The sequence below is a fragment of the Hypanus sabinus genome, chromosome 8 (genome assembly GCF_030144855.1).
Source record: "Hypanus sabinus isolate sHypSab1 chromosome 8, sHypSab1.hap1, whole genome shotgun sequence".
Lineage (NCBI taxonomy): Eukaryota > Metazoa > Chordata > Chondrichthyes > Myliobatiformes > Dasyatidae > Hypanus > Hypanus sabinus.
The window spans coordinates 37,721,120-37,742,984 of record NC_082713.1 but is presented as its reverse complement, the minus strand read 5'-3'; the positions used below and the strand labels follow the sequence as shown (position 1 = coordinate 37,742,984).

The following is a 21,865-nucleotide window of genomic DNA, read 5'->3' as shown; positions in this document are numbered from 1 at the left end:
TATGATTGGAATATATGGCATGGTATGAGATCAAGAAAGAAACAGCTTGCAGTCAGCAGGCAAAGTAAAGACACATCTGGATACTTTGTAAATATGATTTTTTTTGCCAAATCTATCCTTTCAGACAGAGATTTCCAGAATCTTAGGGAGATAACCAATACCACTAATAACATTAAAAGCGTAAAAATAATGCCAAATATATTAAATTGCTCAATTTCAGTTGGAAATTCCTTCAGTGATGTATGATCCGAATGCGTTGTCTCTGTCAAGGCTTAAATTTGACCAAGGATTGAGTGTCTCCCTCAGAAAGGAATGTAGCAGCTTTAAAGGTGTTTTATATTGTTATTTTGCGTGGACTTAAATAGAGGATTACTCTTGTTTCTTTAAGTGCATCTTGGATGCGAATCCTCCAAGATGCCTGCATTGGGTATCACCATTCATTCATCTGATGAATGTAGTTTCCAGCTTGCCATCAGAATGCAGTGTGTAATTACAAACCATATTGGTAATGCATTTGGTTGGATTTCCATTACTACAATTCTGTCGGATTTTAAATATATTTTTAGAAAGTAATCTATTTGGTATTGTCAATAAGATAGATAAGGCTCATTAATATTTAACTGAAGTTGATGGAAACCATAAATGTCCATACTTAATGATATCTTATAGTCATGATAAATTACCTTAATTTTCCTATAATTTCTAGTAAAACTAACTGCTACATTTAATGATTATTTATTAGTTGTTTTTAACAATGTATTTGCTGTCTGGATTTAAGAGTTAATTGCATTACTCAAATTGACCCTGACATATTACTTAGGGCTTCACAACTTGGAACAAACGAGACTTCAACCAATTCATCAAAGCCAATGAGAAGTACGGCCGGGATGACATCGATAATATTGCTCGTGAGGTTGAGGGAAAGACCCCTGAAGAGGTCATTGAGTATTCAGGTAAATCTTTTCCCTGTGTATTTTAAATTCTGGTTGTGGATCTTAAACCTAATCAAAGCTAGATCAGAATAAAGTCTTCTGAACAATCTTCTATAAATATTTGCATTTGCCTCCACTCATTGATCTTCATTTTCTTCCAATTTAAAATGATTTTTTTTCAAAATAATCCCCTTAACTGTTGTGGAATCTTAGTCACCAGGGTAGCAGAAGTCTTCCTGCCACCCTCCTCCTGAATAGAAATAGCAAATGAAAAGTAGTTTTAGAGTCACCAAGCTATCTTTAAAAAATACTACATATGCTTTTCAGTTGGAAATATTAGTAATGGGAGCAGTGATAATTACTGTGATATTACATATGCCTACTTACTGCAGGTTGTTTCAAAGCCATGGTTCAGCATTGATTTGTTTATTTCAGCTGTTTTCTGGGAACGTTGTAATGAACTGCAGGATATTGAGAAGATTATGGCCCAAATTGAGCGTGGAGAATCAAGGATTCAACGACGGATTAGCATAAAGAAGGCCTTAGATGCAAAGGTGATTTTAGTTCAGTATCTCCAAATACGTACATATGATTAGGAATATGAAATACAGAACAGTTGAATAATTCACACAGTGATAATATCTCAGTTGGAAGTTTGTGAGTGTGAATCTGTAGCAAGAATTAGAACTCATAATGGAAATTAACATTCTAGTATGTTGCGGTGTAACAAGATGAGGTTAAAATGAGGACCTCCGCAGAAGAAGGCCATTAGATTCTTAGTCTCCTAGCTTTTGTATAAACTTTTCAATGATGCTATGAACCATTGTTGAAGCAAAATATTCAACATTTTGGCCTTCATTTGGCATCTTTTTCTAAAGGCTGAATGCTGATTTAGAGATACTACTGAGGTGTTCACCATGTTTCTCATTATGCAATCTAAATCTTAATATCACTGGAAAATTGAGAGTTTCTGCTGTGTCACATGTTTGCATCTGTGTGTGTTGTACAAACTTATATTCCCTTTTGCTGTGTTCTAGATGGCAAGGTATAAAGCTCCGTTCCATCAGCTGCGTATTCAGTATGGAACTAACAAAGGAAAGAATTACACAGAGGAAGAAGACCGCTTTCTGATCTGCATGCTGCACAAGATGGGCTTTGATAAAGAAAATGTGTATGAGGAGTTGCGGCAGTGTGTGCGCAATGCACCACAATTTAGATTTGACTGGTTTATCAAGTCCAGGACTGCAATGGTATGAAACCTTTTAATTACAAGATACTCAAAAGATTTTTAAATTGATATAAATTATGTTTCAAACTCAAGGTAAGTCTCTTAAGTGGCCCATATGCAATCGTGGCAATGCAGTGGGTTAGGTATAAACAAAAATAAAAGAAAGTGCGGGAAGTACATGCATATGGAGCCTAGAAAGAGAGAAAGAGATAATGTTTTGGGTCAATGACCTGTTATCATTATGTTATTAGATATAATGCTGCCCTGGTTGAAAAACTGGTTTTAAACTCAAGATTTTGCTTCTTGTGGCTGGTATTGGAAATGTTCAAGTGCTACTTTTGTGCATTAGGGAGCCTGCTCTGAGGCTGGAGCTTCAGTTTGCATGAGATCCTAGTAAATATCTCTTAAGAATTGGACATGTTTCTCACTTTTGGAGGATGTTATTAACTGCAAACCTTTGTCATTGCTGACAAGTATCCTGTGAATGACTGATGGCCAGTGATTGATATTGATAGTCAATCGAGAAAATGGGAAGTGGCTCATTATCAAGAATATACATAATTCACTGACGTCTAATGAAGCATCTGCCTTCCAAGTTATTTTGGGGGAGAATTATTAGTTCATATCTAATTAATGAAATATGTTGGTAACTGTTCATGGTGATCCTGATGGTACTGAAGAGAAAATTGCTATGGTTTCATAAGAACTATAGACTATCTACAACTTTACAGCAGATCCTGCAACTAGAAACACAGCTTCAATCTGCTCAATAATATTAAACAAAAGCTTAGTATTTAGCAAGATCTATTTACATGTAATTTATTTTAACTATAGCTGTCAAAAGATTTTAAACTATTAAAAATAAAACCAATTCCGTATCATCTCCCTGCTGTGTGTTGAGGCAAAAATCTTCTTCAGCGCCCTTTCCAATAGTCTACACATCTGCCTAGCAAAGAACATCTATATCTATACATCAGTCCAGAAGGGTGGCATTTCAGGGATGCCGGGCTGTCTGGAGCACACCAGTGTGGTGACACAGCTCATCAGGGAGGCCAGAGAGAACAAGGGCAACCTGTCAGTGCTGTGGCTCGACCTGGCAAATGAATATGGCTCCATTCTGCACAAGCTGGTGCAGCTCACACTGATCAAGTATCACGTCTCCAGCAGAATCAGAGACCTTATCGCTGATTATTACAACGACTTCAGGATGAGGGTATCTTCAGGAGCAATTACATCAAGCTGGCACGAGGTGGAGATTGGCATCATCACAGCATGCACTATCTCAGTGACACTGTTCTCCCTAGCCACGAACATGCTCACTAAGTCTGCTGAAACAGAGTGCAGAGGGCCCAGAATGAATTCCGCACAATGGCAACCACCCATCAGGGCATTCGTGGATGACCTCTCTGTCACCACAGAATCAGTCACCGGCTGCCGGTGGATTCTGCAGGGGTTCGAAAAGCTGGTGGAGTGGGCTCGGATTCATTTCAAACCAGCCAAATCAAGATCAATGGTGCTGAGGAAAGGCAAGGTGGAAAACAAGTTCTGGTTCAGCATCGCAGGTTCAGCCATCCCAACCATCACAGAAAAGCCAGTCGAGAGCTTAGGTAAGGTTTTTGACAGCTCTCTAAGGGACACGGCATCCATTCAGGCAACCTGCACCGAGTTGGATGGCTGGCTGAAATCTATGGACAAGTCTGGTCTACCTGGGAAGTTCAAAGCCTGGCATTCTTCCCAGAATCGTGTGGCCCCTCCTCGTCTATGCAGTTTCGATCCCAACAATCAAAACCTTAGAGAGGAAGTAAAGCACCTCAGAAGATGGCTGGGGCTGCCAAGGAGCCTGAGCAGCATCACACTGTATGGACACCACAACAAACTGCAACTGCCCTTCATATCCCTGGAGGAGGAATTCAAAGTTACAAGAGCCAGAGAAGTGGTACAGTACAGGGACTCAAGTGATCCAAAGGTGGCTAGAGCAGGGATCCAAGTGAGGACTGACAGGAAGTGGAGGGTAGAGGAAGCTGTTCAGGAAGCAGAGGAAAGGCTGCATCACAGGAGGCTGGTGGGAGTGGTCACACAAGGCAGAGCTGGGCTAGGATCCTTTCCAACTCCCCAAATGGACACCATCAGATGGAAGGAAAGGCACCATCTAGTTCAGGAGGAAGTGAGAGCAGCAGTGGAGGAGAGGAGAACCTGCAAGGCGATGGGAATGAAGCAACTGGGAGCTTGGACAAGATGGGAGAATGAGGTGGAGAGGAAAGTGACCTGGGCTGAGCTTTGGAAAGCCGAGCCACACTGCATCCAATTTCTAATCCAGGCAGTGTACGATGTTCTTCCAAGTCCATCAAACCTGCACACATGGGGCAAAGCAGAGTCATCAGTGTGCCCACTGTATTCCAGGCGAGGAACCCTGGAGCACATCCTCAGCAGCTGCACAAGGGCACTTGGTGAGGGATGGTACCGATGGAGGCATGATCAGGTCCTGAAGACCATCGCTGAAGCCATCAGCGCAGGAGTGGAGTGGGCGAAGCGGTCTCGACCCTCCAAGCAGACCATTGCCTTTGTAAGAGCTGGGGAGCAGCCAATACCCGCCAAAAGAACATCTGCAGGTATCCTGTCCTCTGCAAGTGACTGACAGCTGTTGATGGACCTCGGAGGCAGCTGAGGTTCCCCGACCATATCGCAGCCACCACCCGGCAACCAGACATTGTCCTTGTGTCTGTCTACGAAGCAGGTGGTGACGCTGGAGCTGACAGTTCCATGGGAAGATCACTTGGAAGAGGCCTTTGAAAGGACGCTATCTAAGTATGCAGGACTGGTCAGCAACTGCCAGCAGGCTGGACGGAGAGCGAGGTGTCTCCCAGTGGAAGTTGGTTGTGGGGGATTTGCAGCCCGTTCCTTAGCCAGAGCCTACAGCAATTTGGGCATTGAGTGAGAGAGGAAGAGGAGAGCCATCCACAGTACCACCAATGCGGCAGAGGGAGCCTCAAGATGGCTGTGGCTCAAGGGAGGGGGGAGCCATGGAGTCATGTGTAGCTAGCCATCTGGACACAAGCTGGGGTCTGATCAGCCCCGGCTGGGTCGCGTGGAGAAGGGTGTATGATGTTGAAAGACCCGAAACACCCAATGATTCCAGGAACATCCAGAAGCATCAGTAGATGTATGCACACAGCATAATTTTAATTCCATTATAATTCCATTGATATTGTCATTTAAAGTAAAATTGGATAGGTATATGGACAGGAAAGGAATGGCAGGTTATGGGTTGAGTGCAAGTCGGTGGGACTAGGTGAGAGTAAGCGTTCGGCACGGACTAGAAAGGCCGAGATGGCCCGTTTCTGTGTTGTAATTGTTGGTGAGGAATGAGATTCAGTCCTTTGCAAGGGGGGACATAGGATCAGGAGAAGTAGAGTCTGTGTGGATAGGAACAGTAAGGGCAAAAGGACCCTAATGGGTGTTGTCTACAGGCCACCAAACAGTAGCATGGATATTGGGTGCATGTTGAATAGGGAGTTAACATTGGCATGTGGCAAAGGTAATGTCGTAGTAGTTATGGGGGATTTCAACATGCAGGTGAACTGGGAGAATCAGGTTGGTGCTGGACCCCAGGATAGGGAGTTTGTAGAGTGCCTATGGGATGCATTCTTGGAACAGCTTGTACGAGAGCCGACCAGGGACAAGGCTATTCTGGATTTAGTGTTATGTAATGAACAGGATTTGATAAGCGATCTTTAAGTAAAGGAGCCATTAGGAGGTAGTGATCATAATATGATGTTTTTATCTGCAATTTGAGAAGGGTAAGGGCAGCTTGGAGGTGTCAGTGTTGTAATTGAACAAGGGAAACTATGGAGCCATGAGGGAGGAGCTGGCCAAAGTTGACTGGACGGATATCCTAGCAGAAAAGGCAGTGGAACAGCAATGGCAGGTATTCTTGGGAATAATGCACAAGGTGCAAAATCAGTTCATCCCCCGGAGAAGGAAGGATTCAAAGGGGGGAAAGGGGCCACAGTGGTTGACAAAGGAAGTCAGAGATTGCATAGCATTAAAAAAAGGGAGTATGACAGAGCTAAGGAGAGTGGGAGGACAGATGATTGGGAAGTTTTTAAGGAACAACAGATCTTAACTAAAAAGGCAATACGGGGAGAAAAAATGAGGTACGAATGCAAGCTAGCCAGGAATATAAAGGAGGATAGCAAAAGCTTTTTTAGGTATGTGAAGAGAAAGAAGATAGTTAAGAACAATGTTGGGCCCTTGAAGAATGAATTGGGTGAAATTGTTATGGGAAACAGAGAAATGGCAGAAGAATTTAATAAGTACTTTAGATCTGTCTTCACTAAGGAAGACACAAGCAATCTCCCAGATGTATGGATGGGCCAAAGACATAGGGTAACAGAGGAAATGAAACAGATTGACATTAGGAAGGAAAGGTGATGAGTAGACTGATGGGACTGAAGGCTGACAAATCCCAAGTCCAGATGGTCTGCATCCTAGGGTACTAAAGGAGGTGGCCCTGGAAATTGCGGACGCATTGGTAATCATTTTCCAATGTTCCTTAGATTCAGGATCAGTTCCTGAGGATTGGAGAATGGCTAATGTTATCCCACTTTTTAAGAAAGAAGGGAGGGAGAAAACAGAGAACTATCAACCTGTCAGCCTGACATTGGTGGTGGGGAAGATACTAGTGGCATATCTAGATAGCAGTGATAGGATTGGGCCGAGCCAGCATGGATTTACCAAGGGTGAATCATGCTTGACTAATCTGTTGGAGTTTTTCGAGGATGTAACTAGGAAGTTAGACGGGGGAGATCCAGTGGATGTAGTGTACCTCGATTTTCAGAAGGCATTTGATAAGGTCCCACATAGGAGATTGGTGGGTAAAATCAAAGCTCATGGCATTGGGTGGAAGACATTGACATGGATAGAAAACTGGCTGGCAGATAGAAAGCAAAGGGTAGCGGTGAATGGGTGTTTCTCGGAATGGCAGGTGGTGACTAGTGGGGTGCCACAGGGCTCGGTATTGGGACCACAGCTGTTTACGATTTACGTCAACGATTTAGATTAAGGCATTGAGAATAACATCAGCAAATTTGCTGATGATACTAAGCTGGGTGGCAGTGTGACATGTGATGAGGATGTTAGGAGAATTCAGGGTGACTTGGATAGGCTGGGTAAGTGGGCAGATACATGGCAGATGACGTTTAATGTGAATAAGTGTGAGGTTATCCACTTTGGGAGTAAGAACAAGAAGGCAGATTATTATCTGAACGGTGTAGAGTTAGGTAAGGGAGAAATACAAAGAGATCTAGGAGTCCTTGTTCATCAGTCACTGAAGGTGAATGAGCAAGTGCAGCAGGCAGTGAAGAAGGCTAATGGAATGTTGGCCTTTATTACAAAGGGAATTGAGTACAAGAGTAAGGAAATCCTCTTGCATTTGTACAGAGCCCTGGTGAGACCACATCTGGAGTATTGTGTACAGTTTTGGTCTCCAGGGTTAAGGAAGGACATCCTGGCTGTAGAGGAAGTGCAGCGTAGATTCACGAGGTTAATTTGCTGGGACGTCTGGACTGTCTTACGCAGAGAGGTTAGAAAGACTGGGCTTGTACATGCTGGAATTAAGGAGATTGAGAGGGGATCTGATTGAAACATATAAGGTTATTAAGGGATTGGACAAGATAGAGGCAGGAAATATGTTCCAGATGCTGGGAGAGTCCAGTACCAGAGGGCATGTTTTGAGAATAAGGGGTAGGTCATTTAGGACAGAGTTATGGAAAAATTTCTCCCAGAGAGTTGTGGGGGTCTGGAATGCACTGCCTCGGAAGGTAGTGGAGGCCAATTCTCTGGATGTTTTCAAGAAGGAGCTAGATAGGTATCTTATGGATAGGGGAATCAAGGGATATGGGGACAAGGCAGGAACCAGGTATTGATAGTAGATGATCAGCCATGATCTCAAAATGGTGGTGCAGGCTTGAAGGGCCAAATGGTCTACTTCTGCACCTACTGTCTATTGTTGTATGGTTATATAGTTATATGGTTAAACACATAATCAATTCCCAGTATTTTTGAAGGAAAATTCTTTGCTTTTTAGTGGGAGAGAAAAGGGAATAATGAGAGAGGAAAGGGAGGAGAGGAAGTGGGCTATATAAAATAAGGAGAGGAGTATAGAGAAGGAAGAAGGGAGAAGAGAGGGATGGTGGCAGATCAAGGTTGAGAAGGATTGGAGGGGGTGAAGAGTAATGAAAGAGAGGTGCTGTTCAGAGAGGAACAAGGCCATGCTACATAGACCAGTGGCTGGGTAGATAGAGACATAAACTATATTGAGACAACAATCATACTAGTGCCCAAGAAGAACAAGGTGAGCTGTCTTAATGACTAATGTCTAGTAACACTCATCTATGGTGTTGAAGTGTTTTTTTTGAGAGGTTGGTTATGGTTAAAATCAACTCCTGTTCAAGCAAAGATCTGGACCCACTGCAATTTGCCTATCGCCACAATATGTCTAAAGCGGATGTGATCTCATTGGCTCTTCACGCAGCCTTGGATCACCTGGACAACAATAATACTTACATAAGGCTGTTGCTTATTGACTACAGCTCAGCATTTAATGCAATCATTCCTATAATTCTGATCAAAAATTTCCAAAACCCGGACTTCTGCAACTGGATCCTCAACTTCCTCACCATAAGACCACAGTCTGTTTGGATCAGAAATATTATCTCCACCTCACTGATAATCAACACTGGTGCACCTCAAGGATTTGTGTGTATCTCACTGCTTTAGTCACCCTACACCCATGACTGTGTGGCTCAAGTGCCATCTATAAATTTCCTGACAACATAACTGTTGTTGGCAGTATTTCAGATGGTGATGTGAAGGCGCACAGGAGTGAGATAGATCAGCTGGTTGAGTGGTGTCATAGCAACAATCTTGCACTCAACGTCATTAAGACCAAAGAATTGATTGTGGACTTCAGGAAGGGTAAGATGAGGGAACACACACCAGTGCTTATCAAAGGATAAGAAATGGAAAGGGTGAATAATTTCAAGTTCCTGAGTGTCAACATTTCTGAGGATCTATCCTGGGCCCAACCCATCGATGTAATTACAAAGAAGGCACAACAGCAGCTATATTTCATTGAGTCTAAGAAGATTTGGTGTGTAACCAAGAACACCGGCAAATTTTTACAGATGTACCATGGCAAGCATTATAACTAGCTGCAATATATCTGGTATGCATCGCTGTCTGCAGGGGGCACTGCACAAGATTGAAGTAAGCTGCAGAAAGTTGTAAATTCAGTCAGCTCCATCATGTGCACTAGCCTCCCCAACATCCCCAAATATCTGTGCATCATATCAAACCAAAAGAAAAAAATTAAAAACCTCTTCAAGGAGTGATACCTCAAAAAGGTGGCATCCATCATTAAGCACCCCCATCACCCAGGACATTCCCTCTTCCCATTGCTACCATCAGGGAGGACGTACAGGAGCCTGAAGACACACACTCAATGATTCAGGAATAGCTTCCTCCCCTTTGCCATCAGATTTCTGAATGGACGTTGAACCCATGAACACTACCTCATTACTTTTTTCCTCTTTTTGCACTAATATTTAATTTAACTTGTTAAATATATATACTTACTGTAATTAATAAAAATATTATGTATTGCAATGTACTGCTGTTGCATAACAACAAACTTCACAGCATATGCCAGTAATATTAAACCTGATTCTGAAACATTGCCATGACTTTGAATAGAAGGAGACAATTATGGATGTCTGATGTTGCTGAACTTGCTCCCTCCCCTTGCTCTTCTCTTCGCCTTCCCCTCACACCTGTTTTTCTCATATTTCCTCTCATTCCCCCACTCCCTTGATGAACAACCCTTTTCTACCAATCTCTGTCATTTCCTCTTTCCACTCCTCACTTATTCCCCCCTACGAACCTTCTCTCTCCTATATTCCCCACTCTCCTTCTCTTTCTGTCTCTGTAGGACTTAGAGCTGAAGCCAGTTAGTTGGATGCTGGCAGGTCCTGGTGTTTAGGATCTGGTTATTTTTCTGAGGATCAAGACTGATTGGTTGCCAAGGCTATGGCATTTGTGGGGCAGAGTGGCAGTAACATCCTAAAGTGGGGATTGGGGATCTTCACCAGCATGTATGGGAATGACGTCAGGTACAAGGATCATAGAAGGGGCGCCTGCAAGAAGAAATGGACTTTCAGTTTGATGTGGTGGTGAGGGAATTCGACATTGGGAGTAAAGGATGAGTCCATCATTAATGTTTGGATGCATATTTGGCCTTTTTAAGGTAAATTGTTTTGTATTTCTATGTACAGTTATTTCCTCTCTATTAATTTTCACAATTAATGGGTTTAGGGCTTATTTTGGCAAAGTAGCCTGGAAACATAATACGTTACAAATTCATACTAAATGTATTTAACACTTTGGATTATTAAGACTGACAGGTGTGAAATAGGTGTGTGAAGTAAATTATCTTAAGCAGAATACTTTTCAATATTTTTGAGTGCAAACCTTTCTTTCCCGGTGTGTAAATATGGTGTTCCTGTTTCATTCCAGAATCAGTCCACTGCTCACATGTATATACAATAAGCAGCTGCTTCTGACCAGCAGAAGTTGACTCATAAAGACAAGTAATGGAGTACTATTCTTAGAGACAGCAACTTGCTGTAGGGTTTAGGCTACTACAGCTAAATATGAAGCGTAGGCATGGCACTGTCTTTGCACATTTGGGGTCTTCCTATCCTCCTTTTGGCATTGTTGACTAAACTTTTGTCTCTGCATTTTATTTTTAAATCAGGAACTTCAGAGGCGATGCAATACATTGATATCACTGATAGAGAAAGAAAACTCAGAACTTGAAGAAAAGGAGCGTGCTGAAAAGAAACGGCGAGGACCAAAGATAGGAACGGTATTCAAAGTTCTGTTTTTTTTTGGGAGAAACTAGATGAGGAGTTTTAGAAGCTTTGACAAGCAGGTGCAGTTCTAGCCAGCAGCTGCTTTCACATGCAGAAGCCACAATAGAGCACCTCATGCTTGCTAAAAAGGTCACTTCAACATCAAGATTTTGAATCCAGCCCACTCACAGCTGATCTCTGCCTCTTTTTACTGGCTGTATGATTCCTCTCTGAAGCTAGCCTTGTAATTCTGATATAATTTCTATTTTAGTCATATTCCTGACATGATACCATGTTTAGGTTTTAATCTCATTCAGAAATGTTATAGAATGACTGATCTGGAAAATAAGTATTTAAGTTATACTGATGCATTAATGAACAATTTTCTGGTTTTGTTATGAAACATCAGATATAGCCATTTTTTTTTTTGCAGATCTGCCATTGCTGGTAAGGACAAACATGTGGGTGGTAGAACCTATATTTCTATGTTAAGATGGTTTGTGATGAGAGGAACATGTGTGTGATGGTATCCCATGGGCATAAAGGTCTTGTCCTCCTTTGTGCTGGAGGACAGAGATTTGCCAGCTGCTATTGGAGTAGCCTAAACAAATGATTACAGTGCATTCTACACACTCCAGCCATGGTGTGACAATAGAGAAAATGAGCCGTTATCATAATACCAATCAAGTTTGTTACTGGTATAGTTGAGCTTCTAATGGCACACATCCAGGATCACTTCTGTCAGACTCTGGACCTATGCCTTGTAGTTGATGGAAAATGTTTGGGGTCTCAGCAGATGAGCCTCTGATTAGTCTTGCATCTGCAGTATAGTTCTGGTCCAGTTTAAGAACAATGGAGTAACTCCAGGATTTTGATGGTAGAGGACTCAACATTAACATTACTTGCTTATGTCTGGACAGTACCTTGAATAGGTATTCAGCCACCTCAAATATTTTCACACTTTACTGTCCTATTTTCTAAAGTTAAAATATATTGAAGTAGGATTTTGAATTAAATATTTGTGCATCATATCAAATCAAAAGTAAAATTTCAAAACCTGTAGACAATTTACTATAAATTAAAAACCAAAATTGTGAGGCTGAAAAAATAATCCTCCCCTTTATAATTACTACACTAATTTTCCTTAGGTGCAATATATTACCTTGTCAACTCACCCAGTCTGTTGATGTACAAAATTGGAAGATCACCTGTTTTCAACTAATTCATAGGAATAAATACTCCCTCTTTCTGTAAGTTCCAAACCGAACTAAAATGAAGTCAAAAGAGCATTGAAGACAAGTCAGGGAAATGATAACAGAGAAGCACAAAGTTGGGGAAGGAACAGGACCATCTCATAAACACTGAACATACTTTAGGGGTCATCATGAAAACGTGGAAAAGATATGAAAACATAGCCACACTGTCTAGATCAGGCTGCCCTTCTGAACTTAGTCGCTGGAGAAGAATGGCACTCGGAAGAGAGGCTACTATGATGCCAACAGTCACTCTGAGTGAGCTGCAAAAGTCAGTGGCTGCAACTGAAGATGAAGTTCATGGCTCCACAATCTCTTAAGGCCTTGCACAAAAAGGATATATGTGGAAGAGTGGCAAGAAAGAAGCACTAGCTAAACAAAAAGCAAATCTTTGCTTGTAAAGACTTTGAAAGTGTAACTTAGAAGATACTTCAAAGATGTGGTTGGATGAGACTAAAATAGAACTTTTGACCTCAACATGAAGCAGTATGTGTGGCGTAAATCTAATACTGTGCAGTAGCCAGGTAACAACAAGGTAGCATCAAGCTGTGGAAATGCTTTTCAGCAGCAGGGACTGAGAACGTCAGGATTGATGGAAAGATGAATGCTGCTAAATACAGCGAGATTTTGGGTAAAAACCTGCTAGCATTTGCCAGAAATCTTAAACTAGGAAGGAAACTTGTCTTTCAGTAGGACAATGACCCAGAACACACTGCCAAAGCAACCATGGAGTTGATTACGTGAAGAAAATTGATGTCCTTGAGTGGCCCAGTCAGAGTCTTGACCTTAGCCCGACAGAGTGTCTCTGACCACGGCCGTTTCCCAACTAACATAGCATAGTTTGAGAAATTTTGCAAGGAGAAATGGGCAGATCTAGCTGTAGTAACTGCGAGAGGTGGTTCAACTAAGTAGTGAGCAAAGAGGGATGAATACTTTTGAGCTACTGATATTTCAGTATTTGTTTAGTTTTTCATGCTTCACAATTTTCTTTGTTTTTGGGTTCTGCTTTGGAAAAAAAGGAGCACGTGATTCACAAATAAAAATTCTCAGTTAAATTGATCAATATCTCTGGTTATAATACTCATTTATGTGAACAAAGAATTGGAAACTGATTACTTTACATGGCAATGTATATCATCTTGGTCCTACTAAATTAGGGTATGGACTAATTTATTTGCTGAGAAATTGCAATGAGGTTGAATATTGTACAATCAATAGCAAACATTCCTCATTTCTGACCTTTAGATGGAAGGAAAGACATTGGTGAAGCAATGAAAGACAGTTTGTTAAAGACCATTGCATTAAGAATGTTGTCTAGCTCAATGCTGTATCCAGCACTGAATACATTTCCTGAATTTGCTCAACACAGAGTCTCTGTGTTGCTGAGTCAGCCTGTATCAGGGGTCTTAGGAGGAAAATTACTTACTTGGTGCTGTTGGCTTTGCAACTCGCATACTAGGTCTTGTTGTGGTTGTTGACTGTGTTCTTTAGGAACTGATGCCGAAGCTGAAGCTGAAGCTGACCCATCTGTTTTAATCATTTTCTGTTTCAATGTAGCAGGTGTGATAAAACCAAATAGCTTGCTCAGCCTTTTCAGGGGGTGTTTAAGAATCAATCACATTAGTCAATGGGATCTTATATCATACAAGGTTATCAACAACTAAACCTTTGCTATGGGTTTCTTGATCCTGCTCTTTCCACTCTGATTGTGCTTATAATTTATTATTGATTATTTTTGTGCACTGTATAAAGTAAGCTGTTGGCTCTTTTAATCATATATAGACTAATAAAAAAACTTCTAGACTGATGTTTGTCAGAACACCTGAAAACATTCGAACTAATTTATTTACTTCTGCTGTGGGACAGTTGCATTTTATATAACAAAAACATCTTCAATAGATGATAAGCTTGACACTTAGGATTCCCTCACTGGTTGTTGCTGATTACTATGTTCTAACTACTTCTAACAATATCAGTTGAGCTCCTATAGCATGCCCAAATTTTCTGTTGCCTGAAGCAGGCTGACTCAGCATTGATTACAAAGGGATTACAGTTGCCAGTGATTACAAGGACTATAAGGCTATTAATCTCCCTCCCCCTAATGCCAGAGAGATGTTAGTTTGGCCACTTTGAACACATTTGGTAAACAGAAGTATTCAGTTCTTTCATACAAAGTTCATAATAAATCAACACACCAAAAAATTGTTTTTTCCGTGTTCCAGAGATATGATAATGATGATATTGATAATCCTACTAAGAAAAAAATTGGCTTGAATATGACATCAGGTTTCCACTGTTGTTGCATTTACTTGATTGAATAAAAGCAGGAAAATCACCCTTGATGAATAAAATAGATCTTATATTTAAAAAAAGTGAATAATTAAAATTATTTGGATGATTTTAATTTGGATAAATAATTCGGAATAAAATTGAACTTTACAATGTTTGCATCACATTTTCTCGAGTGGATTCTAGAGAAAAAAGTAATTTCTAGGCAGGAACCAGGTGTCATCTATCTCAGTGCAGTATTTATTCTGATTACCCAAATTAATGTTTTGGAAAATGATTGCGAGAACACATTCATGAACCACACTTCATAAATCTCCATTTCTCTTCCATTTCAAATATAGACCTGAGAGAAATAAATGGGTAGACCACAGACATAGGAACAGAATTAGGCCATTCAGCCCATCAGGTCTTCTCCCTGTTCCATCATGGCTGATCCTGTATCCCACTCAACTCCATACACTTGCTTTCTTGCCATATCCTTAGATTCCTGATCAGTCAGGGTATCAATCAACTTCCACTTTAGATATACCCACTGACTTGGCCTCCACTGCAGTCTGTGGCAGAGCATTTCACAGATTCACTACTCTCTAGCTAAAAAAAATTCCTCTTTATCTTTGTTCTAAACGGTCACCCCTCAATTTTGAGGCTATGCCCTCTAGTTCTGGATACCCCCACCAGAGGAAACATTCTCTCTACATCCATCTTATTTAGTCCTTTCAACATTCAGTAGGCTTCAATGAGATCTCCCCTCCCACCCTGCATTCTTCTAAATTCCAGTGAGTTACAGGCTGAAAGCTTCAAATGCACCTCATATGTTAACCCCTTCATTGCTGGAATTATCCTCATGAACCTCCTCTGGACTTTTTCCAATGACAATACATCCTTTCTGAGGTATGGGGCCCAAAATTGTTGACATTACTCCAAGTGCAGCCTAAATAATGTCTTATAAAGCCTCAGTTTTATCTCCTTGCTTTTAATTTCTATTCCCCTTGAAGTAAATGCCAACATTGCGTTTGCCTTCTTTACCACAGGTTCAACCTGTAAATTAACCTTCTGGGAGTCTTGCACGAGGACTCCTCTAAGATCTCTCTGCACCTCTGATGTTTGAGTTTTCTCCCCATGTAGATAATAGTCTGCACTATTGTTCCTTTTACCAAAATGCATTATCATACATTTCCCAACACTGTATTCCATCTGCTGTTTTTTTGCCCATATATAAAAATATATCATTGGCCATTAGGACCATTTAATGTCAAAGAACTAGTTTGAGATGGAAGACGCAGAGTGCGGTTGGGGCTAATATCCAATGTCCATTTAATATGAGAAAGCCAATATGAATTGCCACCTTTAAATATCCAGTTTTGATGAGTTAATATAGACTTTCTTTTTCAGTGGAGAGTCACTTTTTATAACAGTCTTATACAGTATCACTGGTGTGCCTCTGCAGCAACAGAGGTGTTGTGACAAGGAGGAATCCTGCTGTTCATTTGTAATACCTTTAATGATTGAATTTCTTTGGTGTTAATTCTACCTCCACACACCATCTGGTTCAGTAACACATCCCAGCTGGCTTGTTAGTACTCACTTTTTGGTTAAAGAGATAAATGAGAAAAGGCCAATTTTTAAATGATCTCTACTGCACAAATTTTTTTACATTTTCTCCCCAATTTTTTTACATTATTTTCAAGTTGCTAATCCTTGTTGATCTGGTTTTCTCTATTTGATGTTTGCCTTACAGTATGGCAATAAAACAACCATTCATGACATATGGGCCATGATTGTAAGTGTTTAGAGATAATTATTTCTTTATAAATGGGGGATTTTGACCCATTAAATCAATGCAGTACAATTCCATTTCAGATTCAGATTCAGTTTATTGTCATTTATAACCACAAATACAATGCAGTTAAAAATGAGACAACGTTCTCCGGAATGACATCACAAAAAAGCACAAAACAGACCACACAAGAAAAACCACATTATGTTTGGTAATCCCCAATCCACAGTCCGGAGAGGCTGCTGCGTATCGATATCATGCTACCGTCTCAGCACATTCCCCGGAAAGGAACTACAAACCCATCAGACAAAACTAAAGCTACAAGACATACACAAAACCACATAGTTACATATAGTTATAGTTAACATATAGTTTCAACATATAGTGCAAAGCAATACTGTAATCTGATAAAGAGCAGTCCATGGCACGGTTTAAAAGAGAGTCTCAAAGTCCTGACAGCCCATCTCATGCAGCCAGTAGAAGGAAGAAAAACTCTTCCTGCCATGAACCTCCAGCGCCGCAGCTTGCCGATGCAGCACTTTGGGAGCCCCAACGACAGCCAGCTCCGATTCCGTCCGAAAACTTCAGGCCTCCGACACTGAGCACCAAGCACCATCTCTGCTAAGCACTTCGACCCCGGCACTGGCCGCCAAGCAACAGGCAAAGCCGAGGATTCGGGGCCTTCCTCCTAGAGATTTGGATCGCACAGGACAGCGGCAACGAAACAGGCATTTCAAAAGTTTAACCAGATGTTCCTCCGTACTTCACACGTTTGTCTCCATCAAATCAGGATTGTACACGGCTTCCTACTTGACAGATTACAGATATTCATTCCTAAGTGGCCGCTGCGCGCTGCGTCACACCACCATCTTGAAGTGTTCGCCACTTATTCCTGGCAATCTATTCTCTCTCAGCTACTTTTAAACTCTCCATCCAGCATTACTATAAGGGGTAATTTAAAGGGGCCTATTAACCTATAAAGAAGCCTGTCTTTGGGGTGTAGGAGGAATCCACCCCAGGTAAAGTCCATGCAGTCACAGAGATTATGGTATTCAATCCAGTTGATAGGAACAATCTATGGAATCAATTGTATTTGGTTCTATTTAAGCATTCATTCCTCCCATTGTTCTTTCTTGGATAACAATCTGGCAAAAGAACTGTGGAAAATGTATTTTTTCATCTTACCTTCTTTGACCTGAGGTCCAAGATCGATCGTACAAGAACAAAAAACTATTGATGCTGAAAATCTGACATAATGGTAGATAATCCTGGAAATGTGGAGGAGGTGAGCCACTCCTATGGGGAATATTTCAGATTGGCGATCTTTCACTCTAACTGAGAATACTCAGCAATTTCTGTTCTAGTTTATGCCAAGATTAGTTGCTACTCCCAAAACTAGTCACTCGATAGAGATCAGTGAAAAGGGTCTGAAATCCTTTTTAATGATTACTGCTGGAAACTTGAGCACAATTGCAGTTGCACTTTTTTTTAAGCATATTGATTTGCTTATGTTTTAACTCAATTATTCTGCTTCCTCTTGAAATCCTGCCCATCAAGTAGTTGCATTGGGCTTTTCCAACCAGAATAGGTTCATTGTCTGTGGTGCCATTCATGCACAATAATGTCGTCAAGCTACATGATGCTTCTTTCCTCATTAACAACTGAAATTAGTGCAAAAGTGTACAACCTATAGCTTGTATTTTTCACATTTTTAAAATGTTTGCGGTAACACCCAATTCGGTAGTGTATTAAACAGTGAAGAAGATTGTTTAAGATTACAGCAGGATCTAGATCAACAGGAAAAAGTGGGTAAAAGAATGGCAAATTGAATTTAACTCTGGCAGATGCAGAGTGCTACATTCTGGTAAGTTAAACCAAGTCAGAGCATGCACAGTGAATGTGGAGTGTTGTAGATCAAAAACACCTAGAGGTTGCAAATACATGGTTCTCTGAAGTGATGACACAGGCGGTGAAGAAAGTGCATACTATGCTTGCCCACATTGGTTGGTGCATTGAGTTCAAGAGTTATGTTACAGTTGTACACGGTGTTGGTGAGATTACACCTAGAGTAATGTATGCAGTTCTGGTCACCTATAAAGAGAGACTAGGACTGTTTACCCTGAAGTGATGGACGGTGAGGGGTAACCTCAGAGAGGTTTAAAAAATTAAGGGTGTAGATAATGTGAATGATTATAGTCTTTCCCCCAGCACCACCCCCCCCCCCCACCACCCCGGGAAGGGGAGTCTAAAGTTAGAGAACATAGGTTTAAAGTGAGAGGAATAATATTTAGAGGGCATCTAAGGTACATTTTTTTTTCTCACAGAGAGTAGTGGGCATAGGATTGAGCTGCCGGAGGAAGTGGTAGAGGCACATACAATTACATGTAAAAGACATGGATGAGAAGTGATTTGAAGGATATGAACCATAGACAGGTAAATGAGACTAGCTCAGGTCGGCAAATCGCTCAGCAGAGATGAGTTGGGATAGAGATTTTTCTGTAACTTTGTTCAAAACAAGGAAGAAACATTGCACTGAATCGTTAACCACAGAAAATGCCTCAAATGGGATATAAATACTTAGATTGTCCATTCACCCAGCTTTACTGATTGCAGATATGGTTACATATCAAATCTGTTCTGTGAATTTAAATGTGGTAGCTTTTCTCTGAAGAGAACACACTTCTGGTCACTGCAAGTATAACTCATAATAGCTTGTTGCTACGTATAGAGCGGAAATAGGTGAGTATATGAAGTCGTATGAAATGTAGTATAGCTAGTTACTGTGTTACTAATTGCATTCTCTGTGGACAACTGCCGTTAGGAATCACATATTCTGCACCAAAACAGAAGGGAATTACCATAAAGATTGTTTTAAAGACAGAGCTAGTAATTTTTTTTTGGTGGTAGGAACATGCTGATTGTGTATCATGGTCAAAACATACATTTATCACAACAAAAATGAGTGGGATTGATTTTCTAGGTTATAGTTAACCCAATGCTTGTATGGAAATGGTAAATTTGGAATGGGGGTTGTTTTTTGAAGCACTGATGCTGCACTCATGTTGTCCATTTAACCTGTATAGAAAGGTTAAGGTTTGAATGTTGTAATGTACAGTTTAATTTAGTGAGAGAAACAACATAAATACTCTGAAATTCTTTTAGTACTAATGGAGGAAGGCAGGTTGATGAGCAGAAACCTTTTGTCAGAACAAGATCTACAATCTACACTTTATTTGTTTCCATGCAAAATGTCATGATTTTATTTCAATATTTATACTGTTATTCTTTTAATAAAATATAACTTTTTTTTCTTTATTATTAGGCACAGAAGAGAAAAGCAGAGCCAACTCCAGAAACTTCTGGACGAAAAGATTGGAAAAAAATGAAGAATTAAATCAGTATTTAAATGAAGACTGCATCTTGGTTAAACATTATCGTTTCTTTTCTGTTGCTTTTCTGCCTTGTATATTATTTGGAAAAAATAGGATGCAGTTTCAGTAATCTCAAAGAATTTTAAATACATTTGGAAACACGATTTTTTGTGCCAAACAGTGAATGCTTATTTTTGTTTTTAAATGTCTGTGTCATTCCAATATTTTATGTCTGTCCTGCAGTTGTCTGTACAGTAATCTACTGGCATGCATTTTAATATATTGGTTGTTTAAGATAAAATCATGGAGCCTGTGTTTGTACATGACTGGAAATTGAAGCAAATTGGGATACTCAGCAAGGTATTTGTTTGGATTTCTGGGTTGGTTTTTCAAAACCTGCATCATTTAAAAGAAAAAATAAAACTTGTTTCTTGGATATTTCCCTCTTATTGTGCAGTTTTAAATGTAAAATAACATAATGCTGTCTATTGGAGGGAAAGCAACATATATCTGAACTGGAATATTCTTTCAGTGTATACTGTATATTCTCTAATGCACAATGCATTTGGGAAGATCATATTTTTGTACTAATATTTCTCTGTTTGAAAAAATTGGTGGGTTCTCTTTATGAAGTTTGCTTTGCTAACAATTCCATTTTGATCCTACCTTATCCATTCTTGGATAACTTGTGAAATTATAAGGAATTGGAGCTCTTGGGTTCACGACTTCCACTGTACACCAGTTGCTCCAGTGTTGAAATCTCTGTTGATGCCAATGGATCAGTCACTGTCCTTTCTTAGCTGTCTGTAAAATCTTCAGAAGTATTTAATTTTGTCTTGGATCTGTTTAAGCCTACTTGATTATAAGGAGCAAGTGGGTTAGAGTGTCAATGCAGAATCATCCTTACTTCCAACATTCATGCTAAAGGAATGTTGGAAGGATGAATAGCGCTGAATTTTTATGTCACCTTGAACACTTCAATCAGGTTATCTCTTATCCTGTTTCGCTCCAAAGAGAAATTCCCTAGCTTGCTCAACCCATCTTCATAAGACATACTCTCTAATCCAGGCAGCATTCTGGTAAACCTTTTCTGTACCCTCTTCAGAGCCCTGACAGCCATACTATAATGGGGCAACCAGAACTGTATGTGATACTTCAGATGAGGCCTAACTAGATTTTATAAAGCTGCAACCTAACTTCAATGCCTCAACTAATAAAGTCAAGCAGGCCAAATGCCTTCTTAACATCCTATCAACCTGTGTAACTACTTTCAGAGTGCTATGAACTTGGCTCCAAAATCCATCTACTTTTCAGCGGTGTTAACGGTCTTGCCTTAACTTGCTGCCTCTTTACATTTGACCTGCCCATAGCTGCATAACTTTATGATATCTGGTAGGCAGAGGAGTTGGGATGACTCTGATGGTAAAATATGAAATCAAATCCTTAGGAAGAGTTGACATGGGATCAGAAGATGTAGAATCCTTGTGGGTAGAGTTAAGAAACTGCAAAGGTAAAGAGACCATGATGGGAATTGTATACAGGCCTCCAAATAGTTGCCAGGATATGGAATATAAATTACAAAGGGAGATAAATAAGTCATGTAATAAGGGGAATGTTATGATAGTCATGGGGGATTTCAATATGAAAGTGCATTGGGAAAACCAGGTTGGTGCTTGATCCCAAGTTGTAGAATCCCTATGAGATTGCTTGTTAGAGCTGCTTGTGATTTAGTTCACTAGGGGAAAGGCAGTTCTGGATTTGATGTGTAACGAACCAGGTACAATTAGGGAGCTTAGGGTAAAGGAACTATTAGGAAGCAGTGATCATAATATGATAGAATTTATCCTGCAGGGAGAAGATAAAGTCAGATGTAGTGTTATTATGGTGGAGTAAAGAGAATTATAGAAGCATGAGTGATTAGCTGGCCAAAGTTGATTGGAAGGGGACACTATCAGGAATGATGGCAGAACATCAATGGCTGGAGTTTTGGGGGCAAATATGGAAGGCAGAAGTTAGATACATCCCATGCTTGAGAAGTATTCTAAAAGGTTGAGGCAAGCGTGGCTGACAAAGGAAGTCAAAAACCACATACAATAAATATAGGTA

The 21,865-nt window shown here is 40.4% G+C and overlaps 1 protein-coding gene across 3 annotated transcripts in view; it reads left to right on the top strand.

Annotated features, from left to right (window-relative positions):
• smarca1 (SWI/SNF related, matrix associated, actin dependent regulator of chromatin, subfamily a, member 1) overlaps positions 1 to 20,195 on the top strand; it is a 111,611-nt gene extending 91,416 nt beyond the window's left edge. For all 3 annotated transcript variants that reach the window (XM_059976961.1, XM_059976962.1, XM_059976963.1), the window contains 5 exons: positions 821 to 953; positions 1,368 to 1,486; positions 1,970 to 2,182; positions 10,973 to 11,083; positions 19,711 to 20,195. In XM_059976961.1, coding sequence (XP_059832944.1) covers positions 821 to 953; positions 1,368 to 1,486; positions 1,970 to 2,182; positions 10,973 to 11,083; positions 19,711 to 19,782 — 648 coding nt within the window. In that variant the 3' untranslated portion in view covers positions 19,783 to 20,195. The remainder of the gene's footprint in view (positions 1 to 820; positions 954 to 1,367; positions 1,487 to 1,969; positions 2,183 to 10,972; positions 11,084 to 19,710) is intronic.
• Positions 20,196 to 21,865: the final 1,670 nt, after the last annotated feature.